The 16,200-nt window shown below is 38.8% G+C and overlaps 2 protein-coding genes across 2 annotated transcripts; both read left to right on the plus strand.

Moving 5' to 3' along the window:
- Window positions 1-1,079: 1,079 nt before the first annotated feature.
- Window positions 1,080-6,099, plus strand: ndufa9a (NADH:ubiquinone oxidoreductase subunit A9a). Its single transcript, XM_019276134.2, has 11 exons — window positions 1,080-1,201; window positions 2,989-3,162; window positions 3,508-3,605; window positions 3,731-3,822; window positions 3,948-4,089; window positions 4,193-4,295; window positions 4,473-4,543; window positions 4,958-5,034; window positions 5,243-5,338; window positions 5,643-5,709; window positions 5,827-6,099. Exons 1-11 carry the CDS (start codon window positions 1,147-1,149, stop codon window positions 5,995-5,997), a joined length of 1,146 nt encoding a protein of 381 aa, XP_019131679.2. The 5' UTR covers window positions 1,080-1,146; the 3' UTR covers window positions 5,998-6,099.
- A 1,222-nt stretch (window positions 6,100-7,321) lies between these two features.
- LOC104920693 (probable polypeptide N-acetylgalactosaminyltransferase 8) lies at window positions 7,322-13,248 on the plus strand. Its single transcript, XM_027273047.1, has 11 exons — window positions 7,322-7,409; window positions 8,213-8,453; window positions 8,802-8,968; window positions 9,506-9,689; window positions 9,800-9,997; window positions 10,549-10,663; window positions 10,746-10,931; window positions 11,816-11,953; window positions 12,230-12,325; window positions 12,408-12,575; window positions 12,735-13,248. The coding sequence occupies exons 2-11, from the start codon at window positions 8,215-8,217 to the stop codon at window positions 12,861-12,863; spliced, it is 1,620 nt and encodes a 539-aa protein (XP_027128848.1). The 5' UTR covers window positions 7,322-7,409; window positions 8,213-8,214; the 3' UTR covers window positions 12,864-13,248.
- The last annotated feature ends 2,952 nt before the right edge of the window (window positions 13,249-16,200 follow it).

A 16,200-nucleotide genomic window follows, 5' to 3' on the forward strand; every position in this document is an offset into this window, starting at 1 on the left:
AACTTTACATGATATTGAGGCATTTTTATGACATTGTTCAAACTTTAACATATAATAAACACTATACTGTAATATACAATACAGTACAATAATATAGTTATCACTTCTATAGTTTTAAATATGAATATATTTGCTAATACATAGTAATTGATAATTATTTATTCTTCACAGCCTGTTGTTAAATAAGTAACTAATTGTAAATTGGAATTGTAAAATGATTTTATAAATGCAATTACATACCACAACTTTCATATTTATTTATCTATCTATATAATATTGCATCTCACAATTCATTTGTCTTTTACTTTAACATTTGCGGCTCTCGATAACTAAAGATACATTTACTAAGCAGCTGCATGATAAACAGCGCTGCCACCTTCTGCTGACTGCAGGAACAGCTGGTGGTAGGAGTGACGTGCAGCTTTACTTTCACTTATTAAGTGCATCATAAATACATTTTGTTTTTTTAGTGATCATTCATTTGTTATAATCAAATATTGAAAACTATAATTGTTTTAATGGCACACTAAGTAGGCCCTCCCGGGGAAGCAGAGATAAATCATTAAAGACTATCTAAGCCATTAATGCCAGTCATTGAACTTTTATCAAAGCATGGATCAGATATAAACTGCATGTAAAATTGGTGGTAGTATTAAAAGAGAAACTGTCAGACCAGACCAGACTTTCTGTTGACTTGATGGTGAGACATTCATACACTTGTTTTGGTGCTAAGAATATATTTCCTGTAACATTTCTGCACACTTTTCATGACTATACAGATATGTGCTGTTTTATTTTTGCGATGCCTGCAATTCAGAACAAAAATATACTATAACTCTCTAAATTATCTTAGCAAAATTACTGAATCACAGCAGACTAAAGGTAGATATGTACAGGTGTTAGTATAAGGTGCATGTTGCACATTATTTCTCATTTTATAGTCTTTTTATTGTTAACCCTGTGGTTTCTATTCGTATCTGCATGTTGACATAAACACATCTGGATACATTTTGCATTGTTAGGACCAGGTCTTTTTATGCCATGAGCTTTATTGTTGCTACACTTTTCCAACTTTCAACTTCACCACTATCGACAATTGACAGTGCGGGTTATTTTTGGCGCAAGCGGCATGCCGTAGTTGGAAAGATGGCGACCGTGGCGCTGGTTAGCCGTCCTGTGAGTGTCCTTCCGAGGATTTCAGGTGAGTATTATAACCAAAGTCTTATTATTTAATAAGAGCGTGAGCATGTTAGAGTGTCGTGCGGGGACTTCAGGTGTTCGCACGCGTGTCGTCCTCGCGCAGGCTCCCAGTCAGAGCGCGCGCTGGCTCCGGTGACCTTGCTAACAGGCTCGGCTAGTCACCTGCTAGCGAGGGCTTTAGCTTTCAGCCGGTAGCAGCTCACATTTCACCTTTTGAACAATGTTTGCACCAACTTTAGTCACCTGCACCTGCACCTGCACCACTTTGAACACGCAGCGCTAATAAACGAAGGGCTGTGTGTGTTTACGGCACGCTGAGCTTCAAACATTGGCTTTTCCGGCTGCTTCGTCTGTCAGAGCTGCTCAAACACTCTGTGGTTTCTGAGATATAAGCTGACCTCACGATGTGTTGTTGCTATGGAGATATTACAGATGTTTCACGTGCCCGGCTACCTGATGTGTCTGTGTTACAGCGATGAGTGTTTGTGAGAGTGATGTCCGTCTCTGCGTTAGCTGCTGTGTGCTACATGAGCCACATCAGCTGTTCATCATAATGCAGATTTTAGCCACAATAACAGTCTCATATCCTTGTTAATAATACAGTAATGCAACAATACAGCTACAGTATAGATAGATAGATAGATAGATAGATAGATAGATAGATATACTTTATTTATCCCAAGCTGGGAAATTATAGTACAGCAGCAGCATTACACAAAGTGACAAGTGACAACAAAAAATAAAAATATACTATAAAGCAAACTATACATAATAAAATATCAAAAAAGCAATAGTAAATACGATAAAATAAAATATATTGTACAGAGGTATATACAGCTATAACTATTAGTGTCATATTGTCAGTATTAAAAATATACAGTTGTTGTTTTTGATGCTGTAGTTTGTTTGTCTGAGTGGTTTGTAATATCAATATTATAACATCATGGTTTAATTACAGTAACAGTTATTTATTACCTCTGTATGATGATGATGTTGTCTGCCAGGCACGTGAAATGAAGGATGTCCAGTTGTCCCGGGAACACTGACAGTAGCACCTGAGACACAAACATACAGTGACTGTCTGGGACAGACACAGTTTCATTACAAATGAAATTCTTTATGCATCATGAAATATCAGCCTGTATAATTTGTTGGTTGTTCAAATTTGTGAAATGTGAGGTGGCACCAGTATGAGCTCTACACTACGTCACACAAAGAGGAACCAGTGTTGCCAGCTTGGTGACTTTCTTGCTAGATTTTGCGACTTTTCAGACCCTCTCAGCGACTTTATTTCTAAAAAGCTGCGATTTATCGACTCGTTGTGCTCATCACAGGAATAAAGGTGAAGTAGATTATATTGAAATTGATTCCCATGTGTGCTGCTCAGAGGAATCACAGTCTGCACAGCTCCTCTGCCAAAAGCACAGAGGTCACACATATGTAAATGCAGGGGAATGACCATCGCCTGCCGACATGAATGCATGCAGTCTGCTGTTGTTTGGAGATGTGACGTCATTCAACAAAGTTAAACTCATAGCAGATTTCCATCTTTGCTATGTGCGGAGTTCAGCATTGGTGAATTTTTGCAATTACTTTGGAAAATAGCAAATACCTGTGTGTGTGGTCGACTTCTAAAACAAACTATAAACCGGCAAACGGGTGCATTTCCGGGTGCAGCACATCCTGCACTGACCACGTTTTTCCTCAGGCAGGTGATGGTCACCTGCATTTTATTCTTTAAAGAGCAATTCTTAAGACCCATATTGACTGTTTTCCTTTCCTTAATAGGTAGCTGCTCCCCTGCTGTATTGTCAGCTGCCTCTGTCACCACAGTCCAGCAGAGGAAGCTGCACCATGCAGTCATCCCCAAAGGGAAGGGAGGACGCTCCTCCTCCAGTGGAATAGCGGCCACGGTTTTTGGAGCCACAGGATTTCTGGGTCGTTACGTGGTCAACAGGCTGGGTGAGTTAAAAGTGAAAAGCCGAATACTGCTGCTAAGTTATATGCACACTACTGCAGGTGCTTCGTTCCGACAGCTGTCATGCTCTTTAACATCAGCACGACTTCTATGTACTTCTTATTTATGAGTAATATCTTATCCACTCTGTGTATACGAGCTGCTGGTGTAGGATCATTATTTACTTTATATTCAGCAGCGTTATTTCATATCAATATCACATCCTGTGTCCTAACATCCCAGGAAGTGGCAGTGAAGGTTTGAGGTTGTCATATGGTGTTGTCATCTTTTATTTAAATTCCATTGGAATTACAGTGTTTGAACTTTTTTATATTTCTGATGATTTGCAGGTCGGATTGGCTCTCAGGTTTTAATCCCTCACCGCAATGATCAGTATGACATCATGTATCTCAGGCCCATGGGTGATCTCGGGCAAATACTTTTCATGGTAAGAGCCGAACAGACACCTTGCAGAAATTAGGCAACACTCATAGATGGTGGTATGTTTCATCTGCATGTAATTACACATTTGAGTCGTAAATGAAATGTGTTGTCTGTTCTTCCTTGCCGCAGGAGTGGGATGCCAGGAACAAAGACTCCATCAAACAGGCTTTGGAGAACTCGAATGTTGTCATCAACCTGGTGGGAAGAGAGTGGGAGACGAGGTATTGACTGCCAGAACGTTTTGAAGCGTCTTTATTGTATTATGTTGTTCACATGAGATGTATGTCGGAATAAAAATTGTAGGTAAGCGTTCACATGTAAGTATTTCTCCTCTTTTTGTGTAAAGAAACTATCGCTTCGAGGATGTCTTCGTATCCATCCCTCAGCAGATTGCGAAGGCAGCCAGAGAGGCCGGCATCACAAAGTTCGTCCACATGTCTCACCTCAACGCTGACATACGCAGCCCGTCCAAATACCTGAGGAACAAGGTCTTACTCAAACAAGTTGAAAAATCTGTTGAACAGTGTATAAGCCAGTGCATATTAAAGGACACTTGTAGTTGACATTATTGTGCATCATGTTACTTTACAGGCTGTAGGAGAGACGGCAGTGAGGGATGAGTTTCCTGACGCAATCATCATGAAGCCTTCTGAGATGTTTGGGAGAGAGGACAGATTCTTCAACCATTACGCACGTAAGGCGGCTGTTTGTGTGAAAGTGGTCAGACCGTAAGCCGACTAATACGCAGACATGTCAGTCATGAGTGATGCAAATGTGGCACAATACATTGTTTACACAGGTGTTGATTTCATTAAACCACTTCAGTGTTCCAGTGTTTGAATGTTCATGGGTGGCTTTAATCCTTTTCCAGACATGCGCTGGTTTGGCAATGCTATTCCACTCCTATCCATGGGGAAGAAGACTGTGAAGCAGCCTGTTTATGTAAGTTTGTCAAACGGATGAAGACGTTCTAATATTTTACCTTCTAATGAATTCAAGCTTGTAGAAGTAATCTCTCAAATTTGAATGGCAGCGTGGCTGGTAGTAACAACATTCTGTCACTTTGTGCGGTTGTTTACAATGAGGCCATCCTGATTCTGTGTTGGTTCATGTTTGGTTTGATTTGATAACAGGAATGTCACATGACTGAAAGTACTGGACTTTTTCAGTCATGCCAACATATTTGTAGTTCTGTTCTGGGTTAGTACAATGTAACTGAAAGATTAACTTAGAGATTCATATTCATACTTGCCCCATGTTGTCTGAATAAAAAATAAAAAAACGAGCACCTCACAAAATTTCTTTACATGCCTATCAGATGACCCCAATCACATTGTCTCCTTTCTCCCCCCTCAGGTGGTGGATGTGGCCAAGGCCATTATCAATGCTGTCAGAGATCCTGATGCCAATGGAAAGACCTATGCATTAGTTGGGTAGGTGGTCTGAACCTGTGTCGAGGAGTTCAGCAAATACTGCAATTTGTCTGGACACCAAGCACAAATCATTTAGAGATTTAGATTGCAAATATTTTGAAAGTCATGACAGTGTATGGTCAGCATGTATTGATCTGTGATTCATGTTATTTTACACTGCGAGGACTCACGTTCAAAATTTCTTTTTGTCTTGTTTTCTCTTGTCTAGTCCCAACCGTTACCTTCTTCATGACCTGGTAGAGTACATCTACGCAGTGGCACACAGACCTTTTGTGCCCTACCCGCTTCCACGCCCACTCTATCAGTGAGTTGTGTTGTTCACAAACAAGTCTGTTATGTATTTGACTCTGAAAACGAAACATGATTCAAAGATAAATGTACATTGAAACCCATGTGTGCTACAACAGTCTCTAAAGCTGTTTCTCTTAGATCATATTTCACGTTAAACCGTGTTTGTGGGTTACCTGTGCTGACTGACTATGTACAAACAATTGAACTCAGGCACATTCCCATACAGGATCACTACTCATTAGAATTTCTACAGGGTGTCTTGGGTGCAGTTGTTATATACCACTGCACGTGTCATAGCTTCGGTCTTTTCTTTTCAGCCTTGCTGCTCGGTTTTTCGCAATGAACCCATTTGAGCCCTGGACAACCCCAGACAAAGTCGAAAGGGTAAGAAAGATTTTGATCTAATATTAAACTTGAAGTATTGAGAATTGTAACACTATCAATGGGGTTCTTTTTTTTTCTTCTTTTTTTAAAATAATCAATTGCGCTTTTATTTTCTAGTTTCACGCAACAGACCTGAAGTACCCAGGACTTCCTGGTCTCGAGGATCTTGGTATCACTCCTTCCACTGTAGAACAAAAGGCTATAGAGATTCTGCGTCGCCACCGCCGTTTCCGATACCTGGAGGCTGACCTGGACGAGACAAAGCCAGCCAAGACTGTCAGCTATTAAAATGCCCGACAACTTCCCATCATCACATGGGCAGCCAGAGGATGTCAGTACTTCTGATTGCTCTTTAACTATATTCTGTACATAAATAAATAAATAAAAAAATAAAAAAAACCTTGAAATGTCTTCTTGTTTCGATTGTTTATTGTTTAGCACATGACAAATAAAGAATAAATATTACATACAACCATAACTCGGGGTATGAAAAGAAGTAACATAAAACCAGATTTTAAGGTTATTAAACAAAAGTATTTTATCAAATGAAAGTTCAGATCGTTTTTAAACAAAAGGAGGAGAGGCAAAAGAGAACTAAGGGCGAGCGAGTGCTGTTAAACGAACAAACAAGTATAACAAAAAGAGAACTCTAACAGAGCCTATAATATCTAACTAGAAAACCAAAACGAGAAAGAAAAACCTCACTAACTTAATCTAACACTAAATAACAAAACACACATCCAAAACAGCACTCCTGAACTAATGGTTCAAACATAAAAATACTCTCAAGTACAATCAGTCACTAAATATCTAAACTAATCCCTGCCCAGTCTCAGACGAAATCCTCACCGATTTTAACAGTTTCGAAACACGATTTTAGTAAGACCAAACGAGGCGAGCCCATAACCATAATACACAATAAAGCCGCCACGATGCTCTGGTGGCTGCTGTCTAAATGCCCTTTTGGGCCCCGTGGATTGGTCGACCGGGAGAGGATTTAACAGTAATGTTTACACTGTACAACAATAGTGTACTGTACTTTAGCACAGGAAAGTAATGACAACAACAATCAAGGCTGTTATTGAGGCCAAAGATACAAACGTACATTTGGACTCTGATCACAGCCATTCAACAAATCAAAGGGGTGTTGAATGGAGTGTTCTAGACACAGTATGAACCAAAGTCTACTTTGGTTGTGTTGTTAGCTTGATAGTGTCAAATTTCTGCCTCTCCACCCAAGTCAGTAGACGTGTATCTGGGTATTATAGTGTCCTTGTCCTTGTAGTGTCAATGCAGTGCATTGACAGTTCTATGTCTTTATATAGCCTCATGAAATCATGCTTCCTTGATTGTATCTCGGCATCAAACAACTGTAAACAAATAGTATTTGTGTTAGAAACTGAAATAATAAATTAAGGTGTATATGACTGTTATCTTTAAGATAAGATGTTGAGCAACTTGAGCAGTAAAGCGCTGCTGGTGTAGAGGACACGATGACTGATGTGATCCTCCATGAGAAACCATAATGAAGTCATACCTGCGAAGAGCTGGAATAATTGTACCTTTTATACTTTTAATATACATTATCACCTACATGATTGTGAGTTGGAAACCAGACAAAACTGCTCCAAATGGATTTATTGCTCAGGAGGTTGTGTGGAATAAACTGGAGAGGATTGAACAGACCTTAAACAAGCTGGGTGAGTACCAATTCAGATGCAACCGCAAGACTTTGCAATCTTATTACAATGGATTTTGAATGGCCTAAACCTATTATATTAAAGTTTTACAGGTAACAAAATATATTTATATTGATAACTCACAAGCAAGAGTTGTAAAAGAGGGATTACTGAGTTAAAAGAATAGATTCAGTTAACTACAAGTAAATCATCTTAAACTTGAATAAATTCAACATCATTACTTTTACCATCATGTAGCATCTATATAGTGGTTTTAACTGACCAGTTTAGCTGTTTGAAAACCTAATCTACATTGGCGTGCCCTGTTTTTCCATATCTGATCCAATTTGCATATTTTAGAACAGGACTACAGCTTCAGTGTTTGAACATCATAAATTATTTTTGACATTTTTACATTGACATACAAATTAATTATTCTCTAATCACATGTTCAGGCTGTTTGCAATAAAATAAATGTGTGAGAGAACACAAAGACGTCTATATGTCTATATACAATCGACAGTGTTTCAACTTGAGTGAAAAATGTGTGCGTATCATGAGGTTTATGATTCCAATTCAAAAACATGCAGAAACAAGAAGAGTGCTCATAGAGTGTAAACTTCCAGTAAGGCTTTCTGTTACCACAGCAATATTTGAGGTTGTCTGGTTGTTTGCTTAGTTACGACACACCATTTACTTAAATTACAACAAGGTCGCACAAGTTTAAATGAATTAGAAATGAATGGAATGCATTAGAAAACACAGCTACTCATAATTTTCCATTTTGTCCTTGTCTTTGTCTTTTGTATGAACGCATGTCAAAGCAATGCTGATAGAAGCATCTGGTCAAAAAAATCAACTTTTACCAAATGTGGACCAAGAAAAAGAGAAGATTGTGGTGCCAAAGTTATATCCAAACTCCTTCCTGTTTGAAAAGTGGGGCGATAACCTGCCAGAAGAGGAACAGAAGATGGCTGAAGGTCTGTTTAAGATTTACGGATACAATGTCTTCCTGAGTAACCAGCTGCCATTAGACAGGAAGCTTCAAGATACAAGAGACAACAGGTAACTTTTGCTCATATGGGTTCTAACTATTTCAAATTATAATGACTTGCCCATAACTTGACCTGTACAGTAATCTAATGTGTTCTCTGTCTCCTGGGTGGTATTTCATGCAGCCAGTTCATATAATACATTGTGATCATTTGAATTTAGTGGCAGTATCAAGCAGTATCAAGCCATAAATATGCACACATTTAACAGGAGAACTGTCACGCAATGGCACTCCAACACAGAAAGATCTGCCTACTGCACAGAACAGAACAAATAAAAAGCTTTGTATGCTTTCATATTTCTATTTACTAACCAATGAAACTAAAACATTAACCACATTTTTTATCTCACACCATTTAGATGTCTGACAAAGAATTATCCCAAAGACCTGCCAACCATCAGCGTGGTACTGATCTATATGAACGAGGCTCTTTCTGTCATTAAAAGGGCTATACGAAGTATTATCACCCACACTCCAAAGCACCTGCTGAAGGAAATTATTTTGGTGGATGACTATAGCACTTACAGTAAGTTTGCATTCGTAATAAAGGATAATGACCTTTCTCTCAAATCTACATCAACCATAACCCCTAATTTTAGAGTAAATTAGATTAGATAGTGAATTACCAATCTTGGATCGGATTGAGCCTCTACGAGCAACAGCAAAAGTTTCAGGCCTTCAGTGTAGCTAACGGATATCGATATCGAATACCAGAAACCTGACCAAGACTACTTATTCCGGAAGATGTGAGAATTGAGTTGTAATTGAGTCCACGACCAGATTGCTTGACAAGATACATTTTATAAAAGCTGAGAAAAAGTTCAATCATTATATGACGATAGCCGGTAAGTTCTGAGATTGCATTTTGGCCACTGTGTTACGCCTCTTTGGTTGGTTAAACTGGAACACTTCAGATACCAAAATCTTGTCCCTTGTCTACAGATTTCTGTATTCATATCCATTTACCTTGTAGAGATTAGTATTATCGTAGTATTAGTATTTATCTAGTTGTTGTCGTTGTTGTCCTTTATTTATAGATTTGACTGTGGACCTACATTTTCAGATGATCTTGGACAACCATTAGAAGATTACATAGCTCAAATTCACAATGAAAGGCCTGGACTCATAAAGAAAGTGTGGCATAAGCGACAGATGGGTTTGTCCCAGTCCCGGATCTCAGGTTGGGAGCATGCTACAGCTGATGTTGTGGCCATTTTGGATGCTCATATTGAAGCCACAGTGGGATGGTATGTATATGCGTATATTTCAGGTATTTCAAGTTAAATTCCTTTACTGCCTTAAGTTGTCATTACAATCTTACACAAATATGACTGAAAAAATGAATAATCCTTCCCAGGGCAGAACCTCTGCTGGCCAGGATTAAAGCCGACAGGACAGTGGTGGTGTCCCCTGTGTTTGATAAGGTCCATTTTGATGACCTTCATGTGGAAAGATATATCCCAGCTTCTCATGGCTTTGACTGGGCTTTGTGGTGTATGTATGAATCCTTCCGGCCAGAGTGGTTGAAGATGGACGATGAATCGCAGCCTGGGAAGTAAGTGGAACAAGCAATATTTAAGAGTATTTTAACTGGGGTTTGGTTAGCCCCTTTGACTAAGATCTGAGAGTTTGACTTACAGCACTTACACAAAAGAGCATCCAGCTATTTTAAATCCTATGAAGCATTTCTCTAACTTATGCATTCACACATTAGTGGGAAATCTCATGTTCTATCATCCAGTCCTGTGCCTAATGTTATGTTCTTTAATAGGTTTTAGGAATTAACAGTGTTTAGACTATTCTCACAGTAAATTACGCCATATGCCTTTTGGATTATTTTTATTTAAGGAGAAAAAGTCATTTAACTTGTGGGTGTTGCAAATGAATGAATTGTTTCACAATATTACAGATAATAAAGGTGGAAAGTGCAAATGCGACCACAGAGAACAAAGACTAGCAATCTTATCTAAAAGTAAAGGATCGATCGTACAAGTAACTTCTTAGGCTATAAATCAGTTTGCATGTCCTTCATTCAACTACATGTGAAAACATATGAAATCAGTCCAAAGGTTTGCTAGTGCCACTGTTATTTTTTGTTCTGAACAGGAGTCCCTCTGTCATGGGAATCTTTGCAGCAGATAGAGGCTTCCTTGGTGAAATTGGTGGGCTTGATGGTGGAATGACAGTTTACGGGGGAGAAAATGTTGAACTCGGGATTCGTGTGAGTAGCCAAATCTGTTAAGTGCAAAGAAAATTGAAGATTTGCAGAATCATAAGTGACCCTCTGTGTCTTGACTGCTCAGGTATGGCTATGTGGAGGAAGTGTAGAGGTCGTGCCTTGCTCAAGGATAGCTCACATCGAGAGGGCACATAAACCGTATGCACCTGATCTCAGCTCTGCCATGAGGAGAAATGCCTTGAGGGTTGCAGATATCTGGTTGGATGATTACAAGAAGAACGTATTCATTGCCTGGAATGTTCCTTTTAAGGTGGACACAAAGATTTATGATCCATGAGATTATTTTTATTGAAACATTATATATTCATCTTTATAGATAATATATTGTCTAACGACACACCATCTGTTAAACTATGTTCAGCTTGTTGTGCCACACTTCAACTGCTTGAAATTGCTTATTAAGTCTGAAAGAAATTATGTGAGTCTCAATAGACAGATAAATTATATATAGATAAATAGAAATAGATAACAGAGTATATAGTATAGTAGATAATAATACGTTATTATGGAAGTAATGTAACTAAATAAGTAAGTTATAATAAGTAGTAGTAGTAGTAATAATATAATGCCTATTATTATTATTATGATTATTATTATTATGAGTAGTAATTATTAATAATAATAATAATAATAATAATAATAATGATGACAACAACAACAACAACAACAACAACAACAATAATAATAGTAATGAGGAATATGTAGTCCTTATTTATGGAGTGTCACACTTTGCTAGCTGGTACATTTTCCATACCTGCCAGCTCTCCCTGTTTTTCCCATGTTTTACTGTATTCAATGGCTTTCAACACAGGAAACTTCTAGCTTGCACATACCTAGGAGTTTTTCTTACATACATCATCCTCATCATACTAATTCCACTTCTCTGTCCATCCATACAATCATTATGTAAACTGCTCATTTTTGTTACTAAAACATACACAAATGATGAAAGTTCATCAGTTCCAGAAGACACACTGCAACATGTTTTTATCAACACTGCATATGTTTGTGTTTACCTTAGCCAACGTTTTAAGCTTAGCTTCGCAAATATGAGATTTATTGTTCAGATAGATGTAGATTTTACCACAATTTTGCATCACTGTTGCACCTTCTGATATGGTATATGACACACAGAATCATGGAATCGATATTGGCGATGTGTCTGAGAGGAAGAAGATTAGAGAAAAGCTGAAATGTAAACCTTTCAAGTGGTACCTGGACAATGTTTATCCAAGTCTGGAATCATGGGATAACCTCTTGGGTTATGGTGTGGTAAGTGGCATTTTTCAGTCATTGTTTTTTTTTATTTAACAGTTCATATTTTATTGCAAGTACTAATTTAGTGAGTTTGAAATATTAACAGTGAACTGAAGATCAAAAATACTATATGAAATCTACCTTCAATGCATATATTACATTTAAATGTCAATGGCAAAGCCCTAAATATATAGCCCTGCTGAAGTTGTGACTGACACAATCAATGAATGTTTACATGGTGGTCAAACACAAAGAAAATTAATAACTCATAATATGACACTGACCGTACAGCTGCGGAACACCCTTCTTATGAGGCAATGTGTGGACCAAGGTGCTGATCCAGGAAACATCCCCATCCTATATGAATGCCACTTCCAGCAGCCACAGGTAAGAAGAGGACATAAAGGAAAAAACAGTACTGAAATTATAATAAATCATCACCTTAAATCATAACGTTACCTTTCAACAGCATTGCTACTTCAACACAGATGGTGAACTCATCATTGGGTGGATTAAATCTCATAAATATAACAGCAACCGCTGTCTGGTTGACCCAGGCTCTGGCGGTACTCCTATTCTTGAGGAGTGTTGGATGGCAAAAGCAAACAACTTACACATGCACTGGGACTTTAAACAAGTAAGACCTCAACTGGCCATGGTAGTCTTTTGTTCAGACCTCTGTACAGTGACTTTTTGAACAATGCAGCACAGAGTCTTTTCTAGGAGGTGCCAAAATCACCAATGGTGTTATCATGCTATGTCTCATAAGTTCTCTCTCTTGATCACATTTCTGCAGGGCCAAGCGATCAGGAACAAAGCAACAAACAGGTGTCTTGAGGTCACACAGGAAGGAAACTATGGGATCATCCTTCAGCAGTGCAGTGGACAGAGCTGGAGGATTGAGCATCCCATCACAAGTGTTTAAGTTTGGTGCTTACACCGAATTCATTGTGTAATAACAAAGGATAATGTAAAAAATTGAGATCTGAAGGTGACAGCAGGGGAAGCCCAATTCTTTTCTGGGCTGTGTTTATGACTCCCTGTAGAGCTGTCTGCTGCTGGTTGACCCAGCTGGGATACCATATTGTAATAGAGAATGTCCATTCACTCTCAGTCAGGGCTGCTGCTAGCTAATTTAGTGCCCTAAGCGTAACTGCTTTGTGCTGTGCCCTTTATTTGATCACACACTGTGGCCTACACTGTATATTTATTCCTAACCCAACTTCTACCGCTAACCTGCAGCTCTTCCATCCACACTCATTCCCCACAGCTGTATTCCCCAACGGAATTACTTACACTACTTGTTATGGAATTTTCTATCCTTAGGTTACACAAGGTCATGTAGTATTAGTTGTTTGGCTTTGATTGGGAACAGCAGGTGCCAGTCTATCTCAACACTGTGGTGGCCAGGGTCAAAGAGACCTGTTGCTGCCTTCATAGACATAATAGATAGCTTGCCGTTGACGTTTCAATCTGTGTCTCCAGACTAGAATATGTTGACAATATCACCTCCATGGGTAAAAACATTCTCTTTCACTTATTCTGGGCGTATAGTATTTGTGTATTATCTTTGGGTTTAAAGTTGATTCACCAGCATGAGTTGGGCAGAATGTGAGACCGACTCAGGCACTTCTGATGCACCATGAGAGTGTCTCTAATTCTCCTTGGCCAAGCGTCAATAAATATTACAGCATAAGACATCAGAGGCTCCTGAACACTTTCTTCCCTCCTGACCTCACCATTGACCTTTGACTTCAGCAATTTCTCCACAACACTACTCTTATAAAATGATGATAATTTGGCCATTTTGGTGCCCCCTCCAGCACTTGGTGCCCTATGCGCAGCGCGTAACGTGCGTTACAGTAGCGATGGCACTGCTCTCAGTGGTAGAAGGAGCAGCTTTGCAGTTAGGTTTTAAAAAGATGTAAATCTTCACTACATTTATTTTATCCCTTCTGTATATAAATTACATTTGAAGCTCTGTACATTTAAGGTCCTGGTGGTGGTGTATAAAATAAAATTGCATGTCAATGTCTGAAAGATGTATTTATTTATTTATTATTTAAAGATAGTCGATTGTACTTCTGCATACTCTGAAATGAATGAAATCATAATTGACATATTTTACTGGCAAGTAATACTTAGTGGCATCTAGCAGTGTAGTTGTGGATTGCAACCCTCTTGTTTCACCTCTCTTTCCTGAATGTAGAAAAAAAAACTATGGTGCACTGATTCAGTATTGATTCAATGTTGGATTGCTTTTGGCTTCAGTAAGCAACCATGAAGAGGGAGGTACAAATACCACCTTTTACAACACCACAAAAAAAAAAAAAAAAATTTAATTTTTTTTTTTTTTTAATGCTACTATGCCTGACTTGCACTCAGGTGAAACAACAACAACAACAACAAAAAAAGCTTTTTATAAATCGATATTTTTATCTCTTTGTTCCCAGAGTTGAGTTGAGGGGGTCTTTCTACTTACCAGGTAACATCACGACGTCACGACGCGCACTAATGAATGACACCTGCGGCTCAACCCAGGCACGGCGGCGGAGGACCTCGCGTGCTCACCTCGCTCTTAAATAACAAATTATCATCACGTGGGTTTTGTGTTATGTGTGGTTGAACCTGTCAGCTGTATGTGGGTGTCTTGTAAGTTTTGATTCACCGGGCGTCAGTCGGTGTGTTATCAGTATGAGAACAGCGGGGTTAAAGCGGGCAGTGCTCGCATTGGGGGGTCTGGGGATCGTCGTCTACATAGGCGCGCTGCTTTCGGTGGGATATCAGCAAACACCGGTGACTGACAAGGAGCTGGACGTGCCGCGTGTGATGAAGAGTTTTTATGACCTGGAGGCAAGCATCAAGGATCTCCGTGAGTTGACGCAATAATTCATCTTTCTCCTCCGATAGTGAATTAATTCTACTGTAACGAATTTAATCAGTTAAAATGAGGAAACGGAAAGAAAATGATGAAAGAAAAGGTTCCGTTTGAATGAATTTCACATTGTTAGAAAAGTATTGGAAGGATACAAGGAAACGAGTCTATTTTCTATAGTTTGTTGTCTTTCATGCACTCTCTTGTGTTGCTCTAACACCTTATTCCCCCCTGGGTGTTTTCGTGCTGATTTATTTTTATTTAGAAAACATTTTAGTGATTTTTTTTTTTTTTTATTAATTTTTAATCTAGTCTAGTCATTTTTGTAAATGGTGATTATGATTCTGGCTCATTTTGCTTTCTCCCTGTCATCCTTTATTTTTCAAACCTGTCAAGACAATGTAATGAGAGGTTTTGAAAAAAAGCAGGATGCCATGCAGAAACTCCTCGAAGAGGACCGAGTCAGACAAAGTGAAAATGCAGAGGTCAAACAGCCAGAGCAGAAGGAGCAACCTGAAGCAAAAATCCAGGACAAAAAGAAAAAATCCAATAAACTGTTCCCGGCTCTGTACTATTCAAGCAGTGGGGAGAGAATTTGTCTGAGAAGGACCAAAGAGAAGCACAGACTTTGTTTCAAAATATGGATACAATGTTTTCTCAGCGATCGCCTCCCTCTAAATCGAGACCTTCCTGACACCAGGGATCCAAGGTACAGCTTTATCATTTTACATATAGACCTGTCATTCACTTTATACAAAGACCCTTCATCTATTGTATTGTTTGTTGTGCGTTCATAATGGTTCAACAATCCTTGTGTTCCTTCCAAACAGGTGTTTGAAAAAGACGTACCCAAAGGACCTTCCAAGTTTAGGAGTGTACTGATCTACCTAAATGAACCTTGTCTATCATCAAAAGCCATGCGCAGCATTATCGACCGCACCCCTAAAACATACTGAAGGAGATAATAATGGTGGATGACAACAGCTCTAATGGTTAGTTGGTTACAAAAGAATTGTGCAACCTACACAGGGTAAACAAAAGCTCATCTAGGATTTACAGTGCAGATGAAGGCTAGACAAGCTAATGAAAACTGCGTGCTCATATTCCACATGTCATTTCAACTAATTAGTGAATAAGTATATAGTAAAGATAAAATGCTCTTATGTTGGTTTATGGTTTCATTTAATGGACTCATGGACAGTAGGGCATTTTTTTGGCAGAATTAATGATAGATGAGACGATCGTACTCATTTCTTTTGCATAAGAGTTAACTGAGTTTAGCACAAAGTGGAAAGAGCGCAGACCAGCTGACTCTCTGGCTTTTGTCTGACATCTTCACGTTCACAGACTGACAAGAATTCGAGGAAGTTAAAACTCAAAACGTTCC

This window comes from Larimichthys crocea, chromosome XXI (genome assembly GCF_000972845.2).
Source record: "Larimichthys crocea isolate SSNF chromosome XXI, L_crocea_2.0, whole genome shotgun sequence".
In the NCBI taxonomy this organism is placed as follows: Eukaryota; Metazoa; Chordata; class Actinopteri; family Sciaenidae; genus Larimichthys; species Larimichthys crocea.